The sequence below is a fragment of the Delphinapterus leucas genome, chromosome 21 (assembly GCF_059928025.1).
Source record: "Delphinapterus leucas isolate spDelLeu-1000000601 "Yukka" chromosome 21, BTC_Dleu_Yukka2, whole genome shotgun sequence".
Taxonomy (NCBI): domain Eukaryota; kingdom Metazoa; phylum Chordata; class Mammalia; order Artiodactyla; family Monodontidae; genus Delphinapterus; species Delphinapterus leucas.
Window position 1 is genome coordinate 17,744,523 of NC_143149.1, and position 16,296 is coordinate 17,760,818.

The 16,296-nt window shown below is 34.1% G+C and overlaps 1 protein-coding gene across 1 annotated transcript in view; it reads right to left on the reverse strand.

Annotated features, from left to right (window-relative positions):
- MICU3 (mitochondrial calcium uptake 3) overlaps positions 1-16,296 on the reverse strand; it is a 107,712-nt gene that overhangs the window by 57,484 nt on the left and 33,932 nt on the right. The window contains exons 2-4 of the mRNA XM_022571098.3: positions 11,705-11,858; positions 5,380-5,411; positions 748-826 (exon numbers count right to left, since the gene is read on the reverse strand). Coding sequence (XP_022426806.1) covers positions 748-826; positions 5,380-5,411; positions 11,705-11,858 — 265 coding nt within the window. The remainder of the gene's footprint in view (positions 1-747; positions 827-5,379; positions 5,412-11,704; positions 11,859-16,296) is intronic.

The window sequence follows — 16,296 nt, forward strand, 5'->3', positions numbered from 1 at the left end:
ATAAAAGGTAAGTTTAGATAATTGCTTTATATTGTTATTTTGTATACTCTTATATTTGAATATGAAAATATATATTTCTAAGAAACATTCCTTTTTAAGATTAAAGAAAGTTTATTAATTAGTTTCTGCTATAAACATTTATAAAAAGTACAATGTAAAAGAAAATTGCAATAAAAGCTATATAATTTGATTGCAAAGACATGTATGAATTAACGAGTTAACGTATAAATAGATATGGGTAATATGGTAAGTTGAAATAGGTGGATTTTGCAGTGAGTGTTGTTTTTAAAAGAAACATGTTCCAATTGTGCAACCAAAAGATATATCCAATAAGCTTTTCATATTGATTAAATTTAAGAAAATCTGCAATTCCCTGGAAGTAAAAGGAAAGAAGAAAAATAGACATTTGGAAATCAGTATTTTTGAAAAATGCTTTCTGTGGGTAAATATAACATATACTTTTCAATATGGTTAAAAAGGTGTTTTTTTTAACTATAAAAGTTCATTTTGCTGTGAAAAGTGTGGAAGATATGAATAGTGTATATAAAAAGTAACATAAAAACCACCTTTAATCCCATTGCCGAGAAACAATCATTATTAATATTTTGGTGTTTTTCTTTTCAGTTTTTTTTCCATGTACATAGACACATTAATTATAAAATTATTTAAGCATGAGGAAAATATGTATAAATAGTATAAATAATATAGTATCAATATTAAAATACATAAATACTATAGTTAACTTACCTCTTTCTTTAAGACTTCGAAATAGCTTTGATGATCCTTTCCAAACTGGTGGTGTTTCTGATAGCATTTGATTTAATTCCTATGACATAAGGTATCATAATGCTGATTAACTGGTAAACCACTTACTTATAAAATAGACCAAAAATATTTAAATGCCTATGCAAAAACATTCTCTGCTTAGAAGACATGAGACATGACTGTATTTATACTATTTTATCTGTGGTTAATTCAACCATAAAACCCAATATTTGCCCACAGTCCAAATGTAAAAATAAGTGATGAAGATGCTACATTAAATTCAATTAGAGCTACCGAAAATTTCAGGTAAACTTAATAACTGGAGAAATACATATATATATATGATAATCTAAGATAAAACAGTGAATTTAAGTTCTGGAGCCAGTTAGAAAAGGATGGTTCCGTGGAAGTCACAGGAAAAGGTGGACTTCCTAATACAGGTCACACATGATCACTGGGCTTCACATACTGTTTTCTGTAGCCCTCTTGGATTTAGGGGATTTTGTGGTAGATGAAGTAACTGGGCAACAGATTATGCTGGGAAAGAATGAAGAGTATTTTAATAGTGACTCAAAGAATGATGACATCAGATGAAGCAGGATGACAGGGTGTTGAGTTATTGTGTCCACCGCTGCAATTTTTTTTTCTAATCTTAACTTAAATATTCAGTAAAGAATACACACTTCAATTGCTGGTTAGCCAGCTTTTTTTCTTTTTTAATCAAGCTGAGGGGGGACTATTTTGGAAAATTTAAACATTTGATTCATTGCTCAGATACTAGAACGATTTTGTATTTATTACACATACTGTGCTAAAAATAAGTGAAAATTATTATTAGGTTAACTGTGAAAAAATTATTAAAGGATTTGGTGAGATAACTTGAAATCATTTGAAATTAAAAAATTAGTGTGCTAAGTAACATACTGAAAAAACAATAGAAATGACTTCTTTTCCAGATCTGACTCTTGCTACTCAAAATTGGTTGCCCAATGGCCCGGGCATCATCACCGGGGAGCTTGTTAGAAATGCAGAATCTCAGATCCCATCCCTGGCCTCCTGAACCAGAATCAATTTTTAACACGATCTCCAGGTGATTTTTATGCACATTCAAGTTTGAGAAGCACTTTAGACAAATCCTTCCTGATGTAGTTGTACCTAAAAAAGCTCTGTGACATTTATAAACCATCTTTTTCATTATAGAGCTGGGTTAGCAGGCAAATAAGGAATCTCTGGGATGCCAAAGGCAGGAGAGGTATTTTTAGGGGATTTATAGACGCCCTGAAGCCTATCTGTGAATCCTTGCTCTCATTTCCTTCCTGGTGTTATTTCTGCACTGCAGGTAATAGATGCCACCTGGTGCTCAGTAGTGTCTGACTAGGGTAGCAATTCACATATGAATAATAATGAGAAGCTAGGATATTTAATGTTTAAACAATAGTAAACTCATAAACATTTTTGTTAGAGCAGGAGATTAAAAAATATTAATATTTTGAGTACATTTTATATACTTTCATTTATACTGTTTCTATTATATAAATACTACCATCTCCATTTTAACTGTTCCCATGTATTCAACTCATTTCTTCTACTTAAACTCAGCTAAAATTTAAGACCAAAAAAAATCATAGCTACCTTTTACTGAGTGTCCCCTATATGCTTGGCAATGGGCTAATACATATCTCATTTAATTCTAAAAAATTATCCTCATTATGCATATTTTACTGTGTCTTAAAGAAGATAAGTAACTCACCCGGGATTATACAACTAGTAAATGACTGTCCAGATCCTTACTGACTCTAAGCAGTTTATTTTTGTAGTAATTTAGTTCCTTGTCTGGTCTAGATCATCCAGTTGACATACTAATCTTGTTTTGTGTCAACTTCAGGGACTTTTTTTTCTTAATTTTTATTTTATATTGACATATAGTTGATTTACAATATTATGTTAGTTGCAGGTATACAGCAAAGTGAGTCAGTTATACATATACATATATCCATTCTTTTTCAGATTCTTTTCCCATATAGGTTATAACGGAGTATTGAGTAGAGTTCACTGCAGTGGAGGCTAGGGACTTTTAAGTTTTATTAAAAACTGTATTTCCACTCAGGCGGGAATCTCTCTCCCCTCTCCCAGTGCCTACCTTAGTCTCTTATAGGTAGTAGTGTTGTATGATAAAGAATTTGATTGGCCTTTGTCCCTGGTTCCTGGGAGGAAGACTATATCCTTGCATAACACCAAAGTTTATGCTGAGGAGATGACTCAAGATGGGGGGCTGACCTTCAAAAATAACCCCATGATTCAAGTGTTGGGGCTTTGAACTAGCCCGACCTCTGGGGAGGGGAGAGGAAAGGGACTGGAGATTGAATTCAACCATGTGGCCAATGATTCGATCAATCACACCTATGCAATGAAACCCCCAATAAAAACTCTGGACACCAAACTCAGTGGAGCTTTCAGGTTGGTGAACACATGGGTGTGCCAGGAGGGTGACATACCCTGATCCTTCAGGGAGAAAGCACAGAAGCTGTGTTTGGAACCCTCCTATAACTTGCTGTATGTGTCTCTCCATTTGGCTGGCTTTGATTTGTTCCCTTATAATGATAAACTATAATTCTACATGTAGAACGTTCCTGAGTTCTATGAGTCAGTCTAACAAATTATCAAACTTGAGTGGAGTTGTGGGAACTCTCTGAATTTGTAGCCAGTTGGTCAGCAGTGTGGGTAGTCCGGGACCCCTTGAGTTGCAGCTGACAGCTGAAATGAGGGCCACCTTTTTGGGAAATGGGTCCTTAAATCTGTGGGGTCTGATGCTAACTCTGGGTGATAAGTGTCAGAACTGTATTGCAGTATTGCAAGTAGGGACTAAATAAATATTTGCTGGATTGAATTCATTTACCTAGAATTATAGATGCCTTTGAAAGGCTTTATACAATTTTTCTGAGGACAATTTTTATAATTATATACGTAATATATATGTTATAGGAAAATTAGTAAGTGCAGAAAATAAAACCAGATTGTAATCCAGGGATGAACCACAATTAAAAATTTTATTTTATCTCCTTTTAATCTAATTCTCTATCTAGGCATATTTATACAGTATTTTTGTCATTCTTGTTGCAAATATTAAATCATTTTCTGCATACTGTTTTGTAAATTACTCTTTGCATTAATATGTCATGAGCGTATTTTCCTGCCAAATATTCTTCATTTTCATTTTAATGGCTACATAGCAATTGTCTATATAAGCAGTTCTGAAATGTAACTCTTTATACTCTTAAAAATTGTTTACCCGAAAGAGATATTGCTTATGTAGGTTATATCTATCAATATTTAATGCATGTCGAAATCGAAATGATACATTTTTAGAACACAAAAACACACAAGCACATATTCTGTTAGTTCTCAGAGTGATGATGTCATCACTCATCATGCAGCCTCTGGAAAACTCCACTGTACACTTGTCACAGAATGAGAGTAATAGAACAAGTATCTTCTCAGTATTATTAAGAAAATAGTCTTGACTTCACGGACCCCCAAAAAGGTCTTTGCACGTTAAGAAAGACCGGTTTATATTATTTTGCAATTTGCTGTTTTACTCAAACTCATGTTTTTTAGGTCTATTCATGTTGATACACATATCTCTTGTGTATTTATTCATCTTAGCTCTATATTACTGTATTGTCCTTCATATGCCTATTTCACATTCTTTTATTAATTCCTCTACTGACTGGCATTTATATTGTTTCTAATTTTTTTAGGACTCCTGGTATAAGCATACAAGTGTTTCTCTTGTAAACATATCTAGAAGTAGAATTTTTGATATGCATTAGATAGTGCCAAATTTCTCTCAAAAGAGACTATACCAATTTACATTCTCACCTGATTCCTCCTTCTTCTTGTCCTTGAATTACTGGTATTGTTAGATTTCTAGAACCTGACAATCTGATGGGTGTGAACTAGCATCAGATCACTGGTTTAATTTGCATATCCCTGATTACTAGTGAGGTTGAGCTCCTTTACATATATTTATTGGCCCTTCTGGCTATGTCTACCCATTATTTTCTTATTATCTTTTGTATATTGATTTACAGGAGTTCTATATGACTACAAGACACTTAGCCTTTTCTGTTAATAATGGGTTGGCCAAAAAGTTCGTTCTGGTTTTTCATCTCTTAAGAAAACCCGAACGAAATTTTTAGCCAACCCAATATGTTGCAAGCATATTCTCCCATCTGTCATACATCTTTTAACATTGTTGACACTGTCTTTTGGTGTGCCAAAATTTTTAATATTTAATTTAGCAAAATTTGCTAATAATCTCCTTTGAGTTCAGCTTTATATATCTTATATATATGTACATATCACATTTATATATGTATACATCACATAAAAATATATATATATAATAGCGTGCGGGACTTCCATGGTGGTCCAGTGGCTAAGGCTCCATGCTCCCAATGCAGGAGCCCTGGGTTTGATCCCTGGTCAGGGAACTTGATCCCACATGCCACAACTAAGACCCAGTGCAGCCAAATAAATAAATAAATTTTAAAAAAATAAATAAATAAAATAAAATAGTGTGCATGCATACATATACCAAGAGCTTTAACCTACCTGCTTGGAAAGTGACTTCCATGTTTTAGCAACTATAATAAACATAAAAAATTAGATAATACTTCATGTAATATATATCAAAATTCAGTAACCATCTACAATCGTAACTCATTAACACTGACTTTTATATCTAAAAGGCAAAGTTTTTTTAATCTCAAGATTTAGACCTATGTACGTTATGCATTATGTATTTGTTTCATGTACTATAAACTACTTAAATAATATCAGAGGAATAGAAAACACATTTTCCATAATCATTATCTTACTTTGGGGATTTATGGATTTATAAAGTAAGTTAATTACTCCATGTTAAACATCCTATGGGCTTAAAACACAAACAATGATATTCATTAAACACTGATGTTAGAATATAAAATATTAACATAGAGAAATTATAATTTTAAGGTGTCACTCATGATCTCTGCTGTGTTAGTATCTCTGATTATACTTCAAAGGTCAGGTCTCTCTACAGTGAAGGGGAAGGATAGGGGCAAAGAGAAAAAAAGATCAAGGAGAGAACAGGTAATGTGATAGAGAGACTCTTGGCCTGTTTTCCATTCTTCTCCCCTAAGAATGTCATAGTTGAATAAAATACCTGAGATCACTTTCTTTTTCTGATTTCTCCTCACATCCCTGAAGATCTCAAACACTATAAATCTCATAATATTAAAATAAATACATAGTCAACATTGCTGTTTGCTTGCTCAGATTTGAACACTGTGAATATCTAATGCTTGTCCAAGAATTATCTCCAGGTTTGTATGTGATTAAGTCCTATAACACAGCTGCATTAGGAACTAGTAAATATCAACTATTTCAGCTACATTACAATAATGACAACCAATAATTTTTCTACATGGCAGTGTGGCCATTTCTGTATAGTTAACCATAGCTAACGTAAACAATATATCAAATTCAAGATTATAAGATAGGCATGTTTTGCTTAACTTTCTCTTTTTTAAGCGATGTAATAAGTCATTTTAAGATCAAAAGGGAAAAACTATGTTCTAAAATTTGGCAAACTGATTTTTATGAAGATAGTTTTCTTCTCTATGTAGCAACAACATCCTTTCTTTACCCAAGACAGTTTATATGCAAACATGTAATCAAGTTTAAAATCAAGATTAAAATCACAGGTCTATACAGTAGAATTCAGCATTTAACCTTAATTATAATACTTTACACATTCATTTCATAGACATCCTCCTTTACACAATGAACACAACAATGTAAATAATATTTATTATTCTGTTGCTTTTGAAATATAGCAGTAAGAAAAGAAGAAAAATAAATGGTACAAAAGTACAAGCACATGCTCTTATGCAATGTTCAGAAGCTATTTATCAAAAGAGGAAGTTAGACACTCTTGAGTTTTGTAGGGTTTATGAGATTTCCAGGGTAAATTATTCACAAAAGACATATTCATTCTGCCGGATGTCACCATGTTCAGTATTATTGGCTTTTTTTTTTTAATAAAACTAAAGAGCCATTAAGATTGTTCTTCAAAGGATTTTCTGATTTTCTAAATTCCTTATTTCACATGAAGTTACTGCATATATAAATATAAGGTGAAGAGGGACTTCATTCTTTTGGATATATTTTATTTCTTAAGCTATAGATTGATGTTTTCATTATATTTTTAATATTTTTATGTATGTCTGAAATTTTTTAACTTAAAATTAAATTAAAATTAAATAATACTTGAAGCTATATGAAAATAGTTACTTATTTTAGTTCTAGATGAACAGTTTACCTCTTAGGTTCTATTTAAGTGGGTAAAACAAGAAATTTTCTTGATTTCAAACACAAAGTTACAATCAACAATCAGATATATATCTCAATTGACATTTATTTGAACTATAATTATTAAGCAAATGTTTACATAGCATACCATTTTCCTGTTGATGTTGCCATAAAATTATATTAAAGATTTTTTAAAATAATGGTTATGAATTCAAGTGATAATGATTATGATGACAATGACAGCTAGCAATGTTTATTAAGTGCTTATTGCATGTCAGGTATTACACTAAACATAACTGATATCATTCAATCCTTAAAAAACCTCATAAGGCTGCTATTTTTACTTTTATAAATGAAGAAACAAAAGATTAAATAACTTACTCAGGTTCTCAAAGCTCATAAATGAATGCCAAGGTCTAAACACAAGTCAAATTTCAATATGCTATTTTGATATGTATATGATTTAATATTCAGTCTATGAAGCATATTTTCTTTTTTGAGGTAAATATTTCTTTTTAAAACCCTACAGTTTTAAAAAAGTTTTTACAACTATCTTGATCTTTAGTTACCATTCCTAATTATGTCTTAAAAGTGCTGGTTAGAAATTAACTGATATTAATTTGTGGTTGTTAAATATCCTGTGTTTATACTGGAAACCAGTTTTTCCCCTGCAAGTGATAGTTTTGGAATATCTATCAAAAGAATCACAGCTAAAATTATTTCCAAAAAGCAAAAATCCAACAGTAGGCTTCCAGTGAATACATTATGAAGATAAAAATAAAGAAAATAATGAATTAAAAAATTTCAAACTATGAAATTTTAAACCAGTAAGCATTACTTAAAGGATAACTTCTCAAATATGTTTGACAAGAGTTACAGAATTTAATGCAAAAGTACCATTTGATATTGTAAGAGATATATTAATAGTTTTATCAAATCTATACCAAAAATAAATATAAAAATCCACACTGTACAAAAACAATTAAACAAAATGTATGGAACACGTATATGCCTACTTACGTATGAGTCTTTTCTATGTACAAAGTCCCTACACTCAGGAAACGTACAATATTATAGGAGGACAAAAAATACAGAAACAACCAATTCCAAGGCAGAATATGTTTATCTGGCATATGGTAAGTACTCAATAAATATTTCTTGAAGGAAGTGGGAGGGAGGGGGGGAGGGAACGGGAACCAAAAAAGCATAGAGAGATACAATTCTTACCACAGACTTCAAATTCTCCAAAAAAAGAGCCCTACTTAAACTCTAGCCTTTTGTATCGCTACTGTCACCTTTATTCTCATACTATGCCACCTCCCTAGGCAACCTCATCCATACACATTGCATTAATTACCAATCATGTACAGATGAATCCCAAACACATACCTCTTCCCAGCCTTCCCCCCGATCTCCAATGGAAATAATCCAAAGCATCAAAAATTAATTCATTAAAAGCTAATGTGTGAAGTAGCCAATTTGTCAAATTACCGAAGATTGAATTTTTTGAACTTTTATACATTTTTCTTTCACCTCAGTTACCTTTTTTGTTGTTGAGAATGTTTAAGATCTGTTCTCTTAGCAAGTTTTAATTATACAATGCTGTACAATATTATCAACTACAGTAACCATGCTTCCATTAGTCCTTGAGGATTTATTTTAAGTTTGGTTTTGCCATAACTCTATCTCTGAAGAAGAGATGGCTATAATTGTTTTAACCTAACTTAAGGCATTCATTTGACAGTTTCAAGCAGATTATCAAACAACTAATTATTTGATACGATGATTTTCAGTGAATTGAAATCAATGATGAAGAGCTAGATCCTACTGCCTCCTTGATATCTCCTCTTTTACAAATCTGAGGCATTTAACTACATCATGTCCAAAACTGAAGTTGTGATTTTTCCCTTTAACGCCAGCCCCTACTGCCATCCATCCAGTTAAGCCAACCAGAAATCCTTAGTACTCACTACTCCATCATTACCATTGCCACCATCGTTAGAATCTTCTGATGCTTGGACAAGAGTCTCCTCTCTGATCTGCTCATGGCCACTCTGGACCTCTGTAATCTGTCTCCACCCTGAGATCTTTCAAAACACAATATAATCATGGCAGGCACCTGTTGAAAACAAGACAACAGGCCCAAAATGGAGTTGCCTATGCTAAGCCCCATGTCACCCAACTGAGACTTAATTACAGTGTCAGTTATCTCCCACTGGAATCTTAAACCAGTCATCAGGAATCACCTGATCAGCAGCAGTTAGGTCATCTGTCTGACAGACCCCTACCATCTCCTGAAGGCAAGTGACCTCACAATAACCAACCTGCTTTTTCTGGCCTAATATAACTTACTTGTTCCTGCTTCCTTCTGCCTATAAAAGGCCTTTCATTTTGTACAGCTCCTCAGAGCCCCTTTATATTTGCTAGATTGGCTGCTGCTCAATTCATTAATCGTTGAATAAAGCCAATAAGATCTTGAAAATTTACTTAGTTGAATTTGGTTTTTTGGGGTTTTTTTTTGCGGTACGCGGGCCTCTCACTGCTATGGTCTCTCCCGTTGTGGAGCACAGGCTCCGGACGCGCAGGCTCAGCGGCCATGGCTCACGGGCCCAGCCGCTCCGCGGCATGTGGGATCTTCCCGGACCGGGGCACGAACCCGTGGTCCCTGCATCGGCAGGCGGACTCTCAACCACTGCGCCACCAGGGGAGCCCTGAATTTGGTTTTTTAATACACCAAATTCTCCTGCAGCTTAAACCACTACCACAGTTTTCCATTACTTCCGGGATAAAAACAAAAATGTTTAATATCAGCTTAGAGACTCTGAATGATTTGGCCCTACCCATATTCCACATACCATATTCCTCCTTGCTCTTTGCACTTATAGCCACCCAGATCTTTTTTCCACTCCTCAAATGTATCACACTCCTTCTTGTCATGGCACCTCAGCACACGCTGTTTCTTCTGCTGAAATTCTCCACTCCCGATTTCCCATTTACCTAGCTAGCTCTTATGATTTCATATTTCATGGTGATATTTATTTCCCCAAGGAAGATTTCTCTGAGCTACCTGACTAGGTCACTTCTCAAAAATACACTCTCATAGAATCAAGAAACTTTCTTTCATGGCACTGAGTTATAATTTGTTGTTTATATGTAAATTTTGTTGATCAGTATTGGCTTCCTCCACCAGACTGCAAGCACCATGAGGGTGGAGAACATTTACCTTTCGTTCCCCTCACCACTGTATCTCCAGTGCCTAGTGCAGTGCCTGCCATTTGATAGTTGTCCTCGACTACATGTCATTTAATATTCTGTGAGATGAAATGGGAAGGGTGCATAAAAGCACTTCTGCTGCTTTCCAAAGTACTATGGCTGTCTTGAGAAAAAATACTCTGTGATTATTTTTTGAGTTGTGAACTGAACTAGTTCCTTTTTTTCATGGAACCCAATTTTTACTTGAAAGAATAACTGACAGACAAATTATGGTTATTTAGACCTGGGTATTTGGCAGACATTTTTGTACAAGTGAACAAAGTTGCTTCTTGCTTAAAGAAAACTGACAGTATTTGTTGTTAATGATAACATTTGAGATTTCAAATAAAAATCAGAATATTGGAAAACTTGTGTACACCACGAATTTGACAGCTTTCCAATAAGTAAAAACTTTTCTGATGAGATTATGACAATATTAGTGAATGTGATTTTAAAAAAATATTGTATAAAAAGATATGTCAACATTTGGAAGATCTGCATAATTTAATAAACCAACATTTTCCAGTTGATGTTACAAGATTATATAAGGGAAAAAGATCCATTCAAAGTGCAATGTAGGCCGATGTATTTTAACAAAACAGATAACAAAAAAGTTTCAAAGTCCACATTGTAGCTAAACTTTAAGAAACTACCATTAGCCAAGTATTGATACAGTACCAAAGAAGAATATCTACAATTATCTAAAAGGCTACTGAAATACTCTTCCCTTTTCCTACTTCTATATTTGTGAGGCAGATTTTGTTCAGATACTTCCTGAAAAACAATACATTGCAACAAATTGAACACAAAAGCAGATATGAGAATCCAGATGGCTTCTATTAAGTCAGACATTAAAGTAACTTTGCAAGAATGTACATAATGCCCCCAAATTTGAGAACCACTGCTCTAACACATGGAAAGGTGATAAACAATTAACTTATATTTACACTGCAGGAGCCATGACATATTCAGAAGAGATATGGGAAGAATTTTTGTCCAGGTCTAACTGGAGCCAGCCCTCTGAGTTATTCTGTTTAGACTGGATATAAGAACTGACTTGGCAGAGTAAGAACCTATTATAAAGAGTAAGGCAGTGTTTAGTTGGATGTACTGAGAAAGAGGAAACAACAGAAATTTCTGAAAACAGAAAAGATACCAGTAGGAGTTGATAAGAAATATTAGTCTGGTAACATTGTAGAGCATAGTATCTTTTGAAACACCACATTGCTTGCTTAGTTGTTCTGAAAACTTATACTGCTCCACATTTTTACAAACTAGAGACGAGAAAAATCTTATAAAATTATTGAGATAACTGAAGAAATATACTTACATTTGGGCTCATCTGTTGTAACAGCCAAAATAAAATCATATGGAGTCATGAATAACTGCCCTTCACATTCTACAGAAGCAAACAAACGAAATCGCCTTTCCCGAGATGTTGCATAGAGATCTAGGTCTTCAATGTCTGTTCTGCCAACAGCAACCTAAAGTAAAGAAAGCAAGTAAGTCTGGACTGTGTGAAGTAACACCTCCTTTTAGATGATAAATGTTTTCAATTATGTTGATAGTGAATTAACAGAACAAATGAAAAAGTGTGAAAATATTGTCTTCTGGAGAACTTAATCATATTATAAATAATTACCCACATGAATAAAATGAACTAATGTTCAAAAGATCCCACAGTGAATATCATTAAGGTTCTGAAGACTTTACACTGGCACTTTGAAGGACCTGCGATTTATTTCTTCAGTTTCAGTCTCAGAGAACATTAAATTTCTGACCTAGTAGTTTCTTCAGAAGGAACACCAACACTTGCTGAATGCCTACTATGTACTCTCTATATAGGCTTATTTATTTAATCTGAACTCTTTTCATTGTAGCCTATTAATTTTCTAAAAGAAGAAAGGGAAAGTGTGATAGGCTGTTCATGGCGACCACTAAGGAAACCACTTAGTGGTAGAGCTTAGATTCGAACTGAAGTTGCTAAGTCTGCATCACTACAGTAGAGTTACCACCAATGTTCGCTCTGAATTCTACCTAAGGTTAAGATAAGCAGAATCAAGAGTGTGTGTATATGGGGGGGAAGGGGATCTCCTTTTGTCTTACTTAAAGATCTTTCCTTGTAGATAAATAATTTCTCACTATTACTTATTTTCTCTCTGAACTATAACTTTTTTAATAAAATGATTTTTTCCTGATTCCAAAAGTGATGCATAGTTACTATATATAATTTAGAAGATAGAATTTAAAATTTTATAGACATAACTGTTTTTGTTTTCTTTTTTGGCAAAAAATGGGGGTTATACTATGCTGTTCAGTAATCTGATCCTTTTTACTTATTAACACATTTTTGACCAGAGACATATTATGGCTACAAAATCCTCCAGTCAATAATGTGTTAATATATCATGTGTCATTTTTCCATGTCCCTAAATAGTCTAGTAGACCATTTTTAGTAACTATATAATATTTAATAGTAAATGTTTGTAGCTTAACACAATTAATGAATTCTAACTGGTTGACTATTTAGTTAATTCATAGTACTTTACTATTATAAAACAATGTTATAATGACCAGCCTTGAAAATATTTAAATATATCTACAAATAGTTCCTTGGGGTAAACTCCTAGGAGTAAACTTGATTGGTCAAACAAAATCATTTCATACATATTATCAAACTGCCTCCAGGGAGTTTATAGCAATTTACATGACTAGCAACAATATAAAAATTATATTTTCACACATTTCATAAAAAATTATATCAGAAAAAAATTCTTATTTAGGATGACAAGCTTAATCTCTTTATTGTCTCTTCTACGTCTACTAAGTCACTATGCAAATTATGTACAAATTGTCAAAATTATTTAAAAATCTAATATTTTGAGAAGTTGTATCAAACAAACCATAAGAAGTTTCAGTAAGGAAACTACATTTTGTGTTTCTAAGTTACACCTTACTAAATGAAAAGCCAGGCAAATGAGTAATCTTTTTCCACTGTTCTGAAGACTAAGACTTTTCAAAACATTACAGAAGTAGTCAAATAAAAAATTAAAAAGAAAAATTTTAATGCCATTTTTTAGTGGCATGTATAAATAGGGAGAATCTACAATCTCAGTCCTTAAGGAATATACAACCTATATGGAGGGACAAAATACTACTTGGAGAGACAAAAGGTACAAACATGGAAAAGAGAATAAGTCAAGTTAGAGTAAATAGAAGAAAAGCACAATAGATTGAGGTTAATATGAAGCTTCAGGAAGAAGAAAATATGAATTTTAATGTCAGGAAGAGATATGAGCATTCTAGGTTTACATGGCATATTTGAAGATGGTAATAGTCTTCCTGGAACAGAATATTTGCATTCATGTAAAAGGGTAGGTAAATTGATAACAATTTCTGAAGGCAAGACTAAAGCACCAGGATTTAATCTGACAGAAAGCAAATGGCTTTAGGAGATTCTTAAGTGGAACAACGACACAAAGAAAATGATGCTTTAGAAAGATAAAGCAACCTGGTACCAGGCATAAGCTAGCTCAGCAGTATATTAATAGCAATACTCAGGTAATCCATTTGTATTGGGAAATTATTTTGGCTCTACCATGGTAAGGAGACACTCAATCACCCAGTGTCAATAACAAGCGATAATCTCCCTGAATAGTTCTCCCTGAATATTCCTCAGGGATCAATCTACCATCTTAAGTCCCCTTCTGCATATATATCCCAGCAGTTTCTTCTTCCTCTTTGGGCAGGGAAACCAATACTGTCTGTGACCACAGTTTACTCTCCTGCTTTCTTCTTGCTAAGCCATTTCCTTGGACCTAGGTAGCCCCAATCAACCATGACTCATCTCCACTGAATTTCCTGGAGGACCACTGAGTGGGGAGCACTCACTGTTTCTGCACCACAATCTGAAGTCATGCTTCAATCTAACATCCGGAACCACAATTTTTGCCTATTTCCTATGACCTAATATGGACTTGATCTGTGACTTCTGCCCTTACCTGGTGCTGCCATTACTGCTCATGAGGTGCCTGTGTTTTCTCATCAAACTTTCCTTCCTTAAGCCCAGTCCCAGCACGCCAAAGCTGCCTGACCGCTGCAGCTGGGAATCTGATCCACCTGTGAGCTGATGCTGACAACTCCTCTTTCTCCTTAATGTCTACTAACAATCAATTAATGAAGCCTGTTGTGCTCCCTCTAATTTCTCACATCCACCCACTGTTACTACCTTTGTTTAAGCACTCACTATTTCCCTAAAATTTTACAGTAATGGACTATGGTTTTTGCCTCTAATCCATCCTATATTAAGAGAAAGAAAGAAAAAAAGGCAGAACTGTGGAACAATTTGTATTCTTTAAACACCCAAGGAACGGTATCAGAAGAAATCTGAGTTCAAGGTTGTCATTAAAACTCCACTGTACATATGAGTTCTACCTCTTGTTGCCTTAGCAAAACTACTCATCATTTTTGATAATGGCACTAGGTGCCTACTGGTCTATTTATCACCTTAAAAGAGGTGTGGGGAGGAGTTTGGGAATGGTTTGTGTCCCAGACAAAAAAATATATATCCTAAAAGGGAAGACTATGATTTACATATAAAAGTGATAACCAAAGCCTTGGTGCTTAAATGGGCTTCCTGCTACTGCAGTTGTGTTGCTTCCTCCATTGCCTCTGATCAATTTAGTGTAATAAATCACATAGTGTAATAATACACCCGGGCACTGCTCAAATGAACCATGGACTTGTAGAAAGTAAAAACCAATTTTCTCATGAGATCACAGTAAACCGGCCTGATCCTAGAACAGTCTAGTTATCATCAACTGGGAGGACTGAGCTCATCTGGCTGAAGGATGGGATGGGATAGAGAGCAGAACAGGAAATCAATACTTGGGGGTTTTTTTTAATTAATTTTAATTTTTGTCTGCATTGGGTCTTTGTTGCTGGGCTCAGGCTTTCTCTAGTTGAGGTGAGCACACAGGCTTAGTTGCTCCACAGCATGTGGGATCCTCCTGGACCAGGGATTGAACCTGTGTTCCCTGCATTGGTAGGTGGACTCCCAACCACTGTGCCACCAGGGAAGTCCCTGGGTTGGTTTTTACACTTTCTGTTCTCTTACACTGACTGATTTGCCTGTTCATACTCAAATGCCATACTGCTTTAATTGCTATAGCTTTTGATTATGTTTCTGACATTATGTAAAGCAAGACTCCATCTTACTGTCAATCTTTTTAAAATATTTGTGCTGAGTGATATGCAATTTTTTCTTCTAAGTGAACTGTGAAATTAAGATGTCAAATTCTGTTTTAAAAACCCCACTGAGGTACTTCCCTGCAGTCCAGTGGTTAAGACTCCACAATTCCAATGCAGGGGGCATGGTCAGGGAACTAAGATCCCACATGCCATGCAGCGTGGCCAAAAACAAAACAAAACAAAACAAAACAAAAATCCCACTGATATTTTGTTCGGGAGGACATTGAATTTTGTGTAATTTAGGATGACTTGATTTTTCCCAACTGGGAACCCAGATGTCTATTTATTCAGGTCTTCAACTACATCTTTCAGTAAAGTTTTACAGTTTTCTCATATAAGTTTTTAAAAAATTTTGGTAGATTTACTCATACATTTCATAGTTTCTCTGTAATTGTGAATGGAACCTTTTATTGCTATTACATTTTCAATTGGTTATTTCTGATGAATGGGAAAGCTACTGACTAGTAATTTGCTTTGTATCCAACTAACCTTACTAAATTCCTTCATTAATCTTAATAACTTTTTTCTTGGATTTTCTAGGTAGATAATCATAAGTTCTTTCAAAGTAGTAACAGTTGTAACTTTTACTTCTTAATATTTAAACCTCATCTTCATTGTCTTAATTACTAAAGGTTTAAGTTTCTAAAATGATGTTGAATAATATCAGGAATA